Source organism: Triticum aestivum, chromosome 2D (genome assembly GCF_018294505.1).
Source record: "Triticum aestivum cultivar Chinese Spring chromosome 2D, IWGSC CS RefSeq v2.1, whole genome shotgun sequence".
NCBI lineage: Eukaryota > Viridiplantae > Streptophyta > Magnoliopsida > Poales > Poaceae > Triticum > Triticum aestivum.
The window spans coordinates 235,438,902-235,453,306 of NC_057799.1; the positions used below are offsets into that span (position 1 = coordinate 235,438,902).

Below are 14,405 nucleotides of genomic sequence, written 5' to 3' on the forward strand. Positions count from 1 at the left end.
CGGCCCTCTCGTCCAATCCTAAATCGCTGCCGCATGCTCCTCTCCCTCTTCTCCATTGCAAAACCACCTCCTCTCCTCTCCATCATCTCCATTCCAAAACCACCGTCTCGCCTCTCCCTCTTCTGATCTTCTCCATTGCAAAACCACCTCCTCTCCTCTCCATCATCTCCATTCCAAAACCACCGTCTCGCCTCTCCCTCTTCTCCATTGCAAAACCACCCCCTCTCCTCTCCATCTTCTCCATTGCAAAACCATCGTCTCACCTCTCCCTCTTCTCCATTGCAAGACCACTGTCTCTCCTCCCATCTTCCAAAGCTAGCACCGGACCACTCAGAAGGACATCTATGGAGAGGATGCAGCAGCGAATCAGGCAGATCACCGGCGGCGACCAGGCAAAGTTAGCCAAGTTGAAGGAGATCCTTAGTTGGTTTGACAATGAGTGGGAGATTTCGAGGACGGTGCGGGCCATGTGGCAATGTATGCGAAAGAGCGAGACGACGGTGATGAGGTCGGCGATGTACATGTACTCCTCGGCGGCAGTCACGCCGCAGTCTTCCGAGTTCATTGAGTATCTCCTCTGGGCGATGGAGCAGACAGATTCGCCCGAGGCGACAGTCAGGCGGAGGTGGTGGGCGTACAGGTCGAAGGTCGAGCACCCAGAGGATAATGAATCGATCGAGTATGGTGTGCCGTTCGTGAGGGTGCAGAGCCAGCCGAAGCGATAGGAGTATTCGTTCTCCCATCGCAAGAGGAGGCCGGATGGCGGGACGTCGCTTCCCCGCCGCTCTCCACGGTTCCCTTGACGCTCGCCTCGTTTCAACGGCGGCGGTAGGGTTTAAGGTAAGCTTCGCACTAACCTAATCTTCCACCTGCTCATGCTTACAATCAGTGTGACAGCTAATGAAAACCATGCTTACAATCAGTCTCCGAGTACTACACCAATCACCCTAAAATAGCTCTGGACCTTTGGGTCAAAGTTGTGACACAATGTACAAATAAAGAAAAATAGATTGGTGCTTCTTTCAGAAAAGAGTACTCCCTAGAAAACTGCCAATATAAGCTACTAGTATTTTGTTAGATGATTTGCTGCCGAGAAAGATCCGTCCATAGAGAGCGCCACACATCCCACTGGTGGTGGTGGATGCCAATCCGTGCATGCAGCATGGTTGGTGTCGGTAATTTTTACTTGGCACACCTCGCACTCTGCATATATGCCGGTTCCATACGTACATTTGTGCAGTTCCACCAAAATGCAGCTGAATAACCCTGTTTGCACAGATAATGAAAAAGCATGATTACATTATAGTGGCACTAGTTGATGAAACACACAAAATAAATAGAATAAAATATTGCGATAGTATCATAGTATGCCATGCTGCGAGGGCGAGATGGGCCCTGCGACGCCTCATACGGTACGCCTCATACTGGACATCGTCCCAAGTCTCCCAGATACACCTTCTGCCAGTGATGAACATCAGTGTACAGCGGTAGTACAAGGAGGCGCCTTGAGACATTCAAATCTCTATTTTTGTACATATCAACTAAAATTAAGCACCCCAGTTTGCAGAAACGCTTAAACATTAACAATGGGACTAGTTGATGAAACATACATTAACAAAGAGAAGCACTTTCTTTATCTACATTGGAAATGAAATGATAGAGATGACACTCGCTCTATTTTAACTGTATTATTACTTCATTTTATCAGTGACACTAGGGTCGAGCAGGTGGCAAACGAGGTGTACCGTGTGTCGCAAGGATGGAGGATGGGAGTGCTTAGACTGGGATGCTGAAGCTGGCTCTTTCAGTCACCAACATGGATGATTCAATTCATGGGACCTTTTGGTGCAGTTCACCTAAAATGAAGCAATGTCCCGTGAGCTAGCAGCTTCTTCTTCAATTTTTTTTTAAGAAAAGGGCTCCAGCCCCGGTTCCATTTCCATCAGAAAACGAAACCCACAGAGCTTCTTCTTCATTAGTTGCAATAAAATTGAGCAACATCAAGGTTGGTTGTGAAGCTCCTGGAATTCTCAACTATAATTTGGATATCATTTGTGCAGTTCAACTAAGATCGAGCGTGAAATGTATATCTCTGTTTGCACAAAAAAGTTGGAAAGGAGGGTGACTAACAAGTGATGAAACATGCATCAAATGAAAAGAAGCATGTTCCTTATCTGAATGGCAATCCTACAAGGACAGTAGCAATTTCTATAGCACTGGCATTGCTAGATATTAGTGTGGGCATTAGGATTAACTATGACAACCATTAAATACGACATTACTTTGGGCACGGGAGAGTAGGCGGACCAGGACAGTTGCATTTCTAACGAAAAGAACCAACTTATCTTAATGGGAAATTTTAGTAGGACATGTAAAGAAGTGCCATTGATTCATATTACTGCAGGCATTACATTGAAAACAACATTGGTTTAACGTGTCCTTACTTTTAACAGTGCGACTGCTACATTTTACCAGTCGCATTACATAAGAGTGGCTCGGGGCAACAAACATCAGAACAGGATATCTGGGTTGGTCCCATTTTTGTTCGGTATAGCCACCTTATACTATGTGAGGCTAGCAAATCTAGTGCTGGACTTACTCTGTTGACTTGTGCCCCAGTCCCCACTTTCTTTCCTTTTTCAACCAATAGATCGGGTTTATATTGAGTTTGTACTGCGTTTCCCTTTATTTCCCTATTAGACCTAGAGACCAGTTGGATAGCCAGTCTCTGCTACTTTTCGCCCCCATTATTTCCTCTTTCGACCAAGTCCTAGATTCAGGTAACAAATCCTCCCCCACCCCCACCCCCTTTCTTCCTTGTTTGAACCAAGTAGTACTAGATTCGAGTGCATGAACTAGTTTTACCTCTTAAACGTAAAAAAATTAGGTGGTTTTCGAACAGCCGATCGATCCTACCTACGAGGGGGCCTGAGAAATAGTAAAAGATACAAATGCATCGATGTCAGGAGCTCGGGAAGTAGAGCAAGGCCGGTTTCGAAGGAAGTTATACCTGATGGTCGCCGGGATGTCGCTAGGTGGGCGGCGGGAGGCCGGATCTGCCCACACTACGGCAGCGAGGAAGAAGGGGTCAGAGGCCCTCCCTCGCCAGCGGTGCTTGGGAGAGAACGGCAAGGCAGGCTGATCGGGATGCGCCCAGCAGTGCGTAAGAGCCATCGCGAAGGACAACCGCGTGAACGTTGCACCTTCTCACCTTCCCCGGCGGAGAGGATCCGGCTGGATCTGTGACCAGCGGTGAGCAGAGAGAGAGAGAGTGTGTGGCCATCGCTGTCGTGTTTAGATCTGGAGAGGCCGAGACAGTGTGAAGAGAGCAACACTAGCAAGCAAGCGTGGAGGCTCCTGCCTATATAGTGGAGTCGTACTAGTTTTCTTTTGTCTACCGGAGCCGGCTTGACCTCGTCAATGACTGTCGAGAAGTCTTCATGCACGTGGCCTGGAGGCGCAGTTGTTGTCATTTTGATCTGAAGCACCGGATTATAACATATAACACGAAAAGACGCCACATGACAAGAAATCATAACCTCACTGCCCAAAGGAGACAACATGAATCCCGACGGACAAACTAGACGAGGAACAAAGCTCAAATTAAAGATAAACTCGTAGAAAAGGGGTCCGTCGATAGATGTCCTAATTAACATAGCCGGCTTGACCTAGATGGCAGCCGAGTAGTCACTGTTCGTGCATGTGCCCCCAATGACTAGCCCAACTCAGTTGTCGCTGTTTAACCCTCGCAGTGATCCAAAGCACATGACACCTAATTTTGCAAGATGACAAGAAACCTTTTTTAGATTTCTCACCACAACTACAACCATGTACAACACAGCCTGCACGATATTTACACGATAGCCAGGCGTGTCTGCTGGAGTCTGGTCACATGCATGGACGACTGATCTTCCATGTCTTGCAGGGATCGTCCAGGCACCAACGTAGTACAACACTTCTCTAGTACTGTCACTCGTCTCCATCTTCTATTAAGTCACCTGACTTGCGGGGCCGGGGAGTGTGCCTATGGTCGGTTCTCAATTGTCGTCCCACATGTGTGTGCAAACGCAATATGACGCCCGTTCCATTCGGAGAGCAGCGTGCCAGACCGATCGACCGTCTGGGGTGCGACACGAACGCGACGGGCGTGCTGTATACTCCGTACATGTGTACCGCCGTTTTCTAGACGCTTTGCTCCATGGCGCGGGCGCAATCCATGGATACAAAATTAGTATACTGTATACTATTTAAAAGTCGAGGGCAGGGCTTTTCCTGCGCGGTAGGCGGCGGGGCAGTTCCGCCTAGTCGGTTCGACAGAGACACGAGAAGACGAGGGACTAGGCTGCTGCAAACGCAGGGCTGTGTGATTTGACAGCGAGTTACTGCTGGACAGGTGGGGCCCGATGATTTGACTTGCCATTATCATTTTAACTGCGGCGCTACGACCGGCGTGAGTCTCCCGATTCCTGACCACCTCCATACAGGTGCCTCTCCCAATGCTCCACCATGTAGTAGAGGCTGGCTCTTGCATGAGAGCCCACTTCTCCACTTTTTCCTTGCCTTTCTTTCCTCCACATATGCAAAAATGCCATGTAAAGCGCACTATTGTACTTACTTTTACTTGCTCCTACAGGTGCTTAAGCTTGCCACATAGGCATAAAGTCTGATGTGGCAAGTTAATCAAGAAGAGAGAGACTAGTTTGGTGACCCAAGGAAGAAACGGTGCTAAGCGCGTGTACCTAGGTGAAAAGACAATTTTGAGTCTATAGCTAATTAAATGAAGCAAACTTAGCAACACCATTTCATTGGAAGAGGTCACTCCTTGGCAAATGCAATAAATACTAGTACTCCCTGTGTCCCATAATATAAGAACGTTTTTGGCACTACACTAGTGTCAAAAACGTTCTTATATTATGGGACGGAGGGAGTATGAAGAAAGAGATAGAGAGGAGTAAAAAAATACACTTATAGCCAACCTTATAGCCAACCTTGTTGTAGTATGAGTGACTAAGTGATGACTATGTATGACATGCCAACATCAGATAGCCTAACGAACCGTGTTAAATCTCCAAGGCCGTGACCGCGCGAGCGACGCGACGGTCGTGGTAGGCGCGACCATTATACGGGCTGCTGGCAGCCCTTAGATCTGAGATCAAACGGTCGCATGCTAAGTTGCTGAAAATTTGCAAAATAACCCTCCAGGATAGGATATTCACCCATAGGTCTAGAATCACGCCATGCAACCGTTCGATCTCAGATCCAAGGGCTCTCGGAAGCCCGTATCATGGGAGAATGGAAAGCCACTACCCTGCCGTTCGCACGCTGGCAGTTCGCTCCTACTCGTCCCCGCACGTCCTTCAATACTACGGCGGTTCGCTCCTAGTCGTCCCATCCATTCACATTACGGCAGTTCCACTAATCCTAACCCTCCTCCCAAATCCATGGCGTCCCAAATCTCCACGATCGGCGGCGAGTACAAGGTTAGAACCATCACCGGCGATGAGTTCGACGTCATCTACACCCGTTCTTCCGCGACGGTGAAAGGATGCCTTTCTCGCTTCAGACGCATGTTCGAATACTTAGATGATGAGTGGGTCACTGGGCTAGATGTTGAGTACACCACAGTCCTGGGACGAGAGAAGGATCTAAAGGACGAAGAGAGGAAGAAGCCCGCTATGATCCAGGTTTGCGTGCATGACTTATGCTTGGTCTACCACATATGCCATGCCGACGTTGAGTGCCAGGATTTTAAGGACTTCCTCGAGAGCAACCTAGTCAATTTCGTTACTGTAGACTTTGGTAACGACAAAGAAGTCCTGCATCGGATAGGCCTCGTTGTAGGCAACACCTTCGACCTCCAGAAGAATCGGCTGGTGTCCTCTCGTCAGCCTTCAATGCTGACCCTGGCAGGAGCCATGGTTCATCCTTCGTACGGTAAACTGGAGAAACCTAGATACACGTTTCATCGTCATGCATGGCAGCAGAATGTACTAGATATAGACCACATCCACTACGCTACAATGGATGGCTACCTTTGCTTCAATATCTACAAGGGTTGGATGAAGAGCAACAGCCAAGTGTGCGGTTCAAGCAAAGAAGTATCGGCCAAGAGGAAGAGGGACAAGGACGAAGTCGAGGACGTGGACGAGGACTCCGAGTAAGGTGGCAGTGTCGTTGCTCATGGTGGTTCTAATGGAGTGTCTACCGGAATAGTTGCAAAGTTTAATTTCAGGTGTGCTTAATTTAATTTGACGGGTGTGTTGTGCTGAGCCCCCAGCAGAACTATGTTATATTTCTTCTCGTTACTTTAACTCTTCAGTACGTACATACTAGTATTTATTACATTTCATCTTTTAGTTGGTATAGTACTACCACTCGTTTCTTCACATTATATACGTACAATATATATGGCCAACATCATATAGCCAGCAGTTTAGTTGTCAAAAGATTTCAGGGTGCTTACTTTTGTCAAAGAATTCCAGGATGCTTAGAGGGTGCTTGGATCCAAGGGACTTATTTTAGTCTGACTAAAAATAGTCTCTTTAAGAGGCTAAAGTTCCAAGCACCCCTGACTAAAGAGGGGCTAAAACTAGTCTTGAGGCTAAATTTTTTTAGTCAGGGGTACCCCTACTAAAATGTGGATTAGTCCTCTCTCTACGCATTTAACTCCTCTCCTTTAACACAGGCGAGTTCTGGATTGGAGGGTTTGGAGGATAATAAATGCTCATTAACTTGATTTTAGCCTTTTTAGTATTTGGATCCAAGCATGGGTGAGGCTAGCATGTTTTAGTCCCACTACTTTTAGTCATGGGACTAAAACCTATCCAAGCACCCTCTTAGTTTTATTTGAGGGGTGGGTTGTGCTGGACACCATTATTGTGACTAGCCTTTTTAATAGTACTATATGCATAATTTGGCGACGAGCGCTCTCTATATGTACCACCTTTTTTTTAATTTCAAGTTTTGCTCCATGGCGCAATCCATCGATACTACTGCTGTACAAAAGTATACATTTTTTAAAAGGCTAGAGGGCGGGGCAGTCTAGCTTGGTCGGTTTCACGAGAGGCGAGGGCCTTTGTGATTTGACGGCTCATTACTGCGGGAAGGCGGGGACTTGTGATTTGACTGCTCGTATAAATGCGCCGACGACCTGATCGAGGAGGAGCAAAGAACCGTGCGGTATACTCAAGTTTTCCACTGGAGTAGTACTGCGACAGAGGAGCACGAAACACGGCAGCCCAGTGCCATATGGCGATAAAAAATGATCTAATTTGCTAGTCATCTCATTGTTAGCATTGTTCTATTCATTCCCTCAAAAAAACATTGTTCTATTCATGCCTCGCAGAGAACGTGACACGTGCGGCGAAACACCCGAAGCAAAAGATGAAACACGGGAGCAAGAGAAGAAGGAAGATTATCACCCCAAATGATCTAATTCGCTGCGGAGTCGTAACTGCTTCTTCATCGCCTCCACGACCTCCATCTCCTTGCACGTCTCCTCCGCCATCTTCTTCATTCTGTCCATGACGCGGGATTTCTCGACGCGAGCCTTCATCATCTGTTCCACGGCCGCATTACGTACCTTGACAGCAGCCGGGTGCTCGATGCGGAGCTTCGCCAACTCCTCCTTCTGTTCCATGACGAGGGCCTGCAGCATCTTCATCGAGGAACTACTATTCTCATGCAGCTTCTTCCAGCCGGCGTTCTTCTCCTTCAACAGGTCGATCTCGTGGCAGAGCTTCGCCTTGTCCTCCTGAAGTTGCAGGATTTCGCCGGTCGCCTTCTTCTCTGAGGCAATGCTCTTGTTCAGCAGCATCACCAAGCCGGCGGTCAACTCCCCCTGCTGATTGAGCTCAGCGGGCATGTCGTTGAGGCTCTCCTTCAGCAACTCCATCAAGCCTTGGATGAACTCCTTCTGCTTATTGAGCTGATCGGGCATGCTGTCGAGGGATAACGACTCCAGCTACGCCGGCTCGGCATGTTCGCCTCCGCGGCTAGGGCGCTCCTGGGAGCCATCGCCTGCCCGTGAGAGATCTTTCGAGGTCTCTGCGTGGCGGCGAGCCCTCTCTTTTTTTCCGCAGCCTTGATTGCCGCTCCCTTGTTACGAGTAGTTCTCGACCTAGATCTTTGCTCACCGGCCATGGCAACGACGGATGAAGAAGAAGCACTTATGAGGAGGAACGGTAGAGTAATTTTCGGTTAGGTAGTTCCCCTTTTCATAACCTAAGTACTAGCACTAGTACTAATACCTGCATAGTGGGAACACGTTCCGGTTTGGTACGTACTAGTAGGTGTGAGCAGGCTTTCCAATGTGATGGGAGCAAGGTAAAGATTAATTGATGGTTTTGGTTTCGAGGCCCAAAACGGCTCCCGATGAGTTTAGCAGAACATAAATTTCAAGTACTACACTGCTCAAATGCGTAAATATTATGATACTGTCAAAAATTGGCACAAAATACGAAGGAGACCAATGGAAGTACTACTAGCAACCCACGATTTAACTACTCGCATGCGCGCAGTGGAGTAATAATGTCTTTCTTCCGCCCTCACGTCCACTCAATTTGCATGCGCTGTATTAATTGACCATCAATGAAGTGAACGACTTTACACGCGTCAAATTATCACATGGGGCGGATCTTGGTACAAAATTGCGTCCGCCCGTGTACCCGCGTGTGCGTGCGAGGGAATGAGTGCGTGCGTGGCGTGCGTGCACATCTTCGCTTCGTGCATGTACTGCCAGTATGACTCAGGGAGGACGAGTACATTCTTCTGGAACCAGCAGCATGTCACTGTGATCAATCCACGCAAGGAGGTCGCGACAACGCCTCCACATGTGCCACGTGGCTTCATGAACTGTAAGAGAGACACTGTGTAGCGTGCCATTGGTATTCTAATTTACGTGTTTTGCACATACTCAAAGTACTAGTAAGGTACACGTGCATTGCACGCATCAGATTTTGCAACCAAATTATGAATAAATACCACACTATAGCATGTAAGATCTGAGTCATATATGCCTGATGTAGCCCTTCGTTTAATTCTTATAGTTCATCTCATTCAAAATCAATTAGTTTTTATAAAAAAGCTAAGAACGCGGGAATAGGAAAAACATGGAATTATAGTGGAATGTCGTCTTGAATCCTACAGGATTGTACGAGTTTTTGATTGTGCATAGAAAAAACGCAGAATTCTTTCAAAGAGGTTTGAGTGGATGGGATGTTTCCTATGAAATCTAGTGCAAATGAATCATATGGAAAAATTCCTATGGTTTACAATCCTACGAATCAAACAACCAGGATAGGAAAAATTCCTAATGATTAGAATCCTCCAAAATTCCTTTGAGAATCCTTTGAATCAAAGAAGCCCTTAATCTATTTTATGATTCATGGAATTGTGCGTTGTAAAGCATAAAGTAAAAACAAATAATGGCTATTCAACAAGAAAAAAAGTTTGGGCAGTTATGATACGGAAGATTCTAGAACAAAAGAGAACCACTGTTGTTTTGAGGTTTGTGCATTATGCTTAAGTTCAACCATGGAGTCTGCTAGATTGTACATGTGGCAAAATCCGGTGGGGGGCTAGAAGATGGTGCGAGGGGCCGAGTGGAGGGAGACTATGAAGGAATGCACAAGTGCGAGATCGATATTTAGAGGGGGCGAACACGTGCGCTGTTGCGCGCAGTGGCGGAGCCATGAAAAATAAATGAGCTAGGGGGCCAAGCATTGCTAATCCTTTACGAGGAGGGTCAATTCATGAACTTAAACCATTTTTAGCAGCAATTGTCTAATGATCACATTCATATTAGCCTCGATATATAGTGATGTTAGGGGGAGGGGGGCAGGGCCCTTACTACCCCCTGTCTTTGCCATTGTGCACGCGTCTGAGAGATGAAGCGAAAGGCATGGATGATGAGGGGGGAAGTTGGATATATAATTAATGTGGGTGTATTAGCTATATATGTTAATCCTATATAGAGAGGTATTTCTTGCTCATTACATGGGATTGTGTGAAGATGACCCTTCTTGCGACAAAACCACAATGCGATTATGCCTCTAAGTCGTGCCTCGACACGTGGGAGATATAGTCGCATCGTGGGCGTTACAAATATGTGCTATCCGGCTTCTCCTCAGGCATCTGCAGCTCGGTCCAGTCATTAATAAAATCCACAAGTGCTTGAGACTTGATAGTTGTCCGAGGCATATATTTCAAACCATGGGGTCCAAGCTCAATGGCCCATTTGGCTACCCGACCTGTGGCTTCTCTGTTTTGAATAATATCCCCCAAGGGAGCAGAACTGACCACAGTGATGGGATGACCAAAGAAATATTGCTTCAATTTACGACTAGCCATGAACACCCCATAAACCAGCTTTTGCCAATGTGGGTATCTCTGCTTGGATTCAATTAGTACCTCACTGACATAATAAACCGGCCGCCGAACCGGATACTCCTTGCCTGATTCCTTCCTTTCCACAACAATTGCCACATTGACGGCTCGGCTATTAGCAGCCACATATAACAACAAGGGATCCTTATCAATAGGAGCAGCAAGGATTGGCGCCTCAGCTAACTGTTTTTTCAAGGCCTCAAACGCCTGATTAGCAGCATCACTCCAAACCAAGTGATCTGTTTTCTTCATCATCTGGTACAGAGGGATAGCTTTTTCGCCCAACCGGATTTTGAACCGGCTTAAGGCCGCAATACGACCCGCCAGATGCTAGACATCATTAATACACGCCGGCTTAGTCAAGGAAGTGATAGCTTTGATTTTCTCCGGGTTAGCTTCAATGCCCCTTTCAGAAACCAAAAAGCCCAAGAGCTTGCCCGCTGGCACACCAAAAACACATTTGGCCGGGTTAAGCATCATCTTGTAGACTCGAAGATTGTCAAAGGTCTCTTTCAAATCATCTATCAAGATCTCTTTCTTTCTGGATTTCACAACAATATCATCCACATAAGCATGAACGTTACGTCCAATCTGGTCATGGAGGCAATTCTGAACACACCGTTGATAAGTCGCCTGGGCACTCTTGAGCCCAAAAGGCATAGACACATAACAGAAGGCTCCAAAAGGAGTGATGAAAGTTGTCTTCTCCTGGTCCTTAACTGCCATCTTGATCTGATGATAGCCAGAGTAAGCATCCAAAAAACTCAAACGCTCACAACCCGTTGTAGCATCAATGATCTGATCAATACGAGAGAGAGCAAAAGGATCAGCCAGACAGGCTTATTTAAGGTCTGTATAATCCACACACATCCGCCAAGTGCCGTTCTTTTTAAGCACCAGCACCGGGTTAGCCAACCACTCAGGATGAAAAACTTCAATGATAAACCCAGCCGCCAAGAGCTGGGCCACTTCTTCACCAATGGCTTGCGCCTCTCTTCATTGAACCGACGAAGAAATTGCTTGACCGGTTTAAACTTTGGATCAACATTAAGAGTGTGCTCAGCGAGTTCCCTTGGTACACCTGGCATGTCAGAAGGTTTCCACGCAAAGATGTCCCAGTTCTCAGGGATGAACTCGATGAGCGCGCTTTCCTATTTCAGATCCATATTTGCACTGATACTGAATTGCTTGGATGAGTCACCAGGAACAAAGTCAACCAGCTTAGCGTCATCTGCCGACTTAAACTTCAACAGAGGGTCATGCTCTGTGGTTGGTTTCTTCAAAGGTGTCATATCCACCGGGTCAACATTATCTTTGTAAAACTTCAACTCCTCTATTGCACAAACAGAGTCAGCATAAGCAGCATCGCCTTCTTTACATTCCAAGGCTATCTTTCTGTTGTCGTGTACAGTGATAGTACCCTTATGACCCGTCATATTAAGCTGTAGATAAACATAACAAGGCCTTGCCATGAACTTAGCATAAGCTGACCGCCCAAACAAGGCATGATAAGGGCTCTTGATTTTAACCACCTCAAAGGTCAATGTTTCAGCTCTGAAATCATGATCATCACCGAAAGCCACTTCCAAAGCTATCTTGCCCACTAGATACGCCGACTTACCAGGCACCACGCCATGAAAGACAGTATTAGACGGCTTGAGATCCTTATCAGTCAAACTCATACGACGGGAAGTATCATAGTAAAGGATATTGATGTTGCTGCCTCCATCCATGAGTACTTTAGTGAACTTGTACCCTCCAACATGAGGTGCAACCACCAAAGCCAACTGACCCGGATTGTCAACCCGGGGCGGGTGATCCTCGCGGCTCCAAACAATTGGATGTTCATACCACCGCAAGTAGCGAGGGACCGCCGGCTCAATTGCGTTCACTGCCCTTTTACAAACCTTCTGGCCCCGTTTGCATAAACTCGTGGTGAACACATGATACTGACCACTATTGAGCTGCTTTGGATTACTCTGATAACCAGACTGCTGCTGCTGATTCCCTTGACCAGGTTGCTGATTAAAACCACCTTGATTACCTTGGCCCTGAAAACCGGAATTTGAGCCGCCACCACCAAAGCCCGGTCCGCGAGAACCGGGTCCTGAGCCGCCATGCGGGCCATGATGGTCCTGATAAAAACTAGAATTCCGGTACTCGTTCATGATGAAGCAATCTTTCCACATATGGGTAGCCGGCTTATCCGGGGTGTTATGCTTCGGGCAAGGCTGATTCATCACCGCCTCAATATTAAACTTTGGCCCGCCATGCCGGGGTGCGAACGTCTTCCCTTTACGACGCTATTTACTGCTCTAAGCATTGGTATTAGCCACAAAGTCTGAACTGCCGTCAGCCTTGCGCTTGCCATTATTACCCTAACCCGCCGTATGGATTTACAAGTGTACCAAAACATCTATTGATGCGAACTACAAGAAAAGGTATAGGCAAATAATACTAGATCTAGGGATGAAAATGGAGCGAAAACGGTCGGAACTAGGTGCCGCGACTTTTGTTTTCATATTTTTTACAGAAGCGGGAACTAATACAGAAACCCCGAAAACAAATACGGAAACGAAAATAGAGTGAATACAGCACGAAGATGATGACAAAAGCAGAGTGTTCATCGGAACTAAAGATTCCTTAAACCAAAGACAAAAAAAACAAGAAACCAACAAAGTTGCTCCATTAATAAGGTGATTACTAAATATTACTCCCTCCGTCCCATAATATAAGAACGTGTCAAAAACGTTCTTATATTATGGGACGGAGGGAGTATGATATATCATTGACTATATAATAGGATATGTCAGCAAATAAGGTGATTACTAAATATTATGATATATCAATGACTATATAATAGGATATGTCAGTAACAGAGGCGTGCTTGCTTACGGTTTAGGGATTCTGCTCGCGTGTTGTCATGCTTGATGTAGTAGTAGTAGTAATGTAGTTGGGCCATCTGGGCTATTTTCTCATGTGTAGGGCCTAATTGTGTGTTTGTTGGGCTACAAAATAGCCATGAGCTCATATTCAAAAAGCAATTTCCTATTAACAGAAACGAAAAATTCCATTTCCACGTCTGTTCCACCGGAAACATCATTCCATTTCCATTTACATCTTCGCATAAAAATGCCATTTTCACTTCCGTTTTGCAAACTTTCATTTTCCCTCTCCATTTCCAATTTTTCACTGGAAAAGTGGAAAATTTCCACTCCATTTTCATCCCTAGCTAGATCCTGTATTGCTAATTGTGTTCTCTAAAAAAAGGAAAATAGTTCAATACAGTTATTCAACAGAGGTATTGCAGTATTTTGTCACGGCAGTTTATGAATAAGCCGTATAGAGAAGAACAGAGATGCAATGAAAAAGGATTTGTTTTTGTCATGAAGAAAGTACAATGGTTAAACGTCAACTGAAAAATGTATAAGACACTACTCCCTCCTTCCCATAATATAATATGTTATTACATCCAATATCATGCCTTGTGAAACATATAAAAATTATATAAACTCCAGGGTGACATAATGAATCACAGAGAGGAACATTCTGCACGATTATGATTGCATAACTAACCATTCTGAATAGCCTTAAAAAACATTCTAAATAGACAAAGAGGAACATTCCAGAGATAGTAGCATTACAACTTACAATTTTCAAACAGTGAATCTGAATGTCCACAGATGAGCACGAGATCAAAAATCAAGTTCTAGACAAGGGTTTACGCAATGAAATAAATAGATCAGAACATTAGTACACAGAAAATTGGACCAATAAAACTGCAAAAATGAAATATTCTAATAGGTAAAGGGGGGTAAAGGTTGCATCATATGACTGCTGTATCTAGCTCCATGGATCGTCCCATCCTTTGGGTCCCTCCCTCTTAACAAAATCTACAATAACCTCGACAGCCTCTTGCACCCTGTTGGAAAGAGCATGGTTTCCCCATTTTATTTCAACTTTCTCTGAATCTCCAAGTGCACGACAGAGTCTGCAGTGAAACATGTAACTTGATTATG

At 45.9% G+C, this 14,405-nt stretch overlaps 1 protein-coding gene across 2 annotated transcripts in view; it reads right to left on the reverse strand.

The window, feature by feature from the left end:
- Window positions 1–13,923: 13,923 nt before the first annotated feature.
- The window catches only part of LOC123052648 (UPF0613 protein PB24D3.06c), a 48,838-nt gene continuing 48,356 nt past the window's right edge, over window positions 13,924–14,405 (reverse strand). For both annotated transcript variants that reach the window (XM_044475951.1, XM_044475952.1), the window contains one exon: window positions 13,924–14,377. In XM_044475951.1, the coding sequence (XP_044331886.1) occupies window positions 14,230–14,377 (148 nt within the window). In that variant the 3' untranslated portion in view covers window positions 13,924–14,229. The remainder of the gene's footprint in view (window positions 14,378–14,405) is intronic.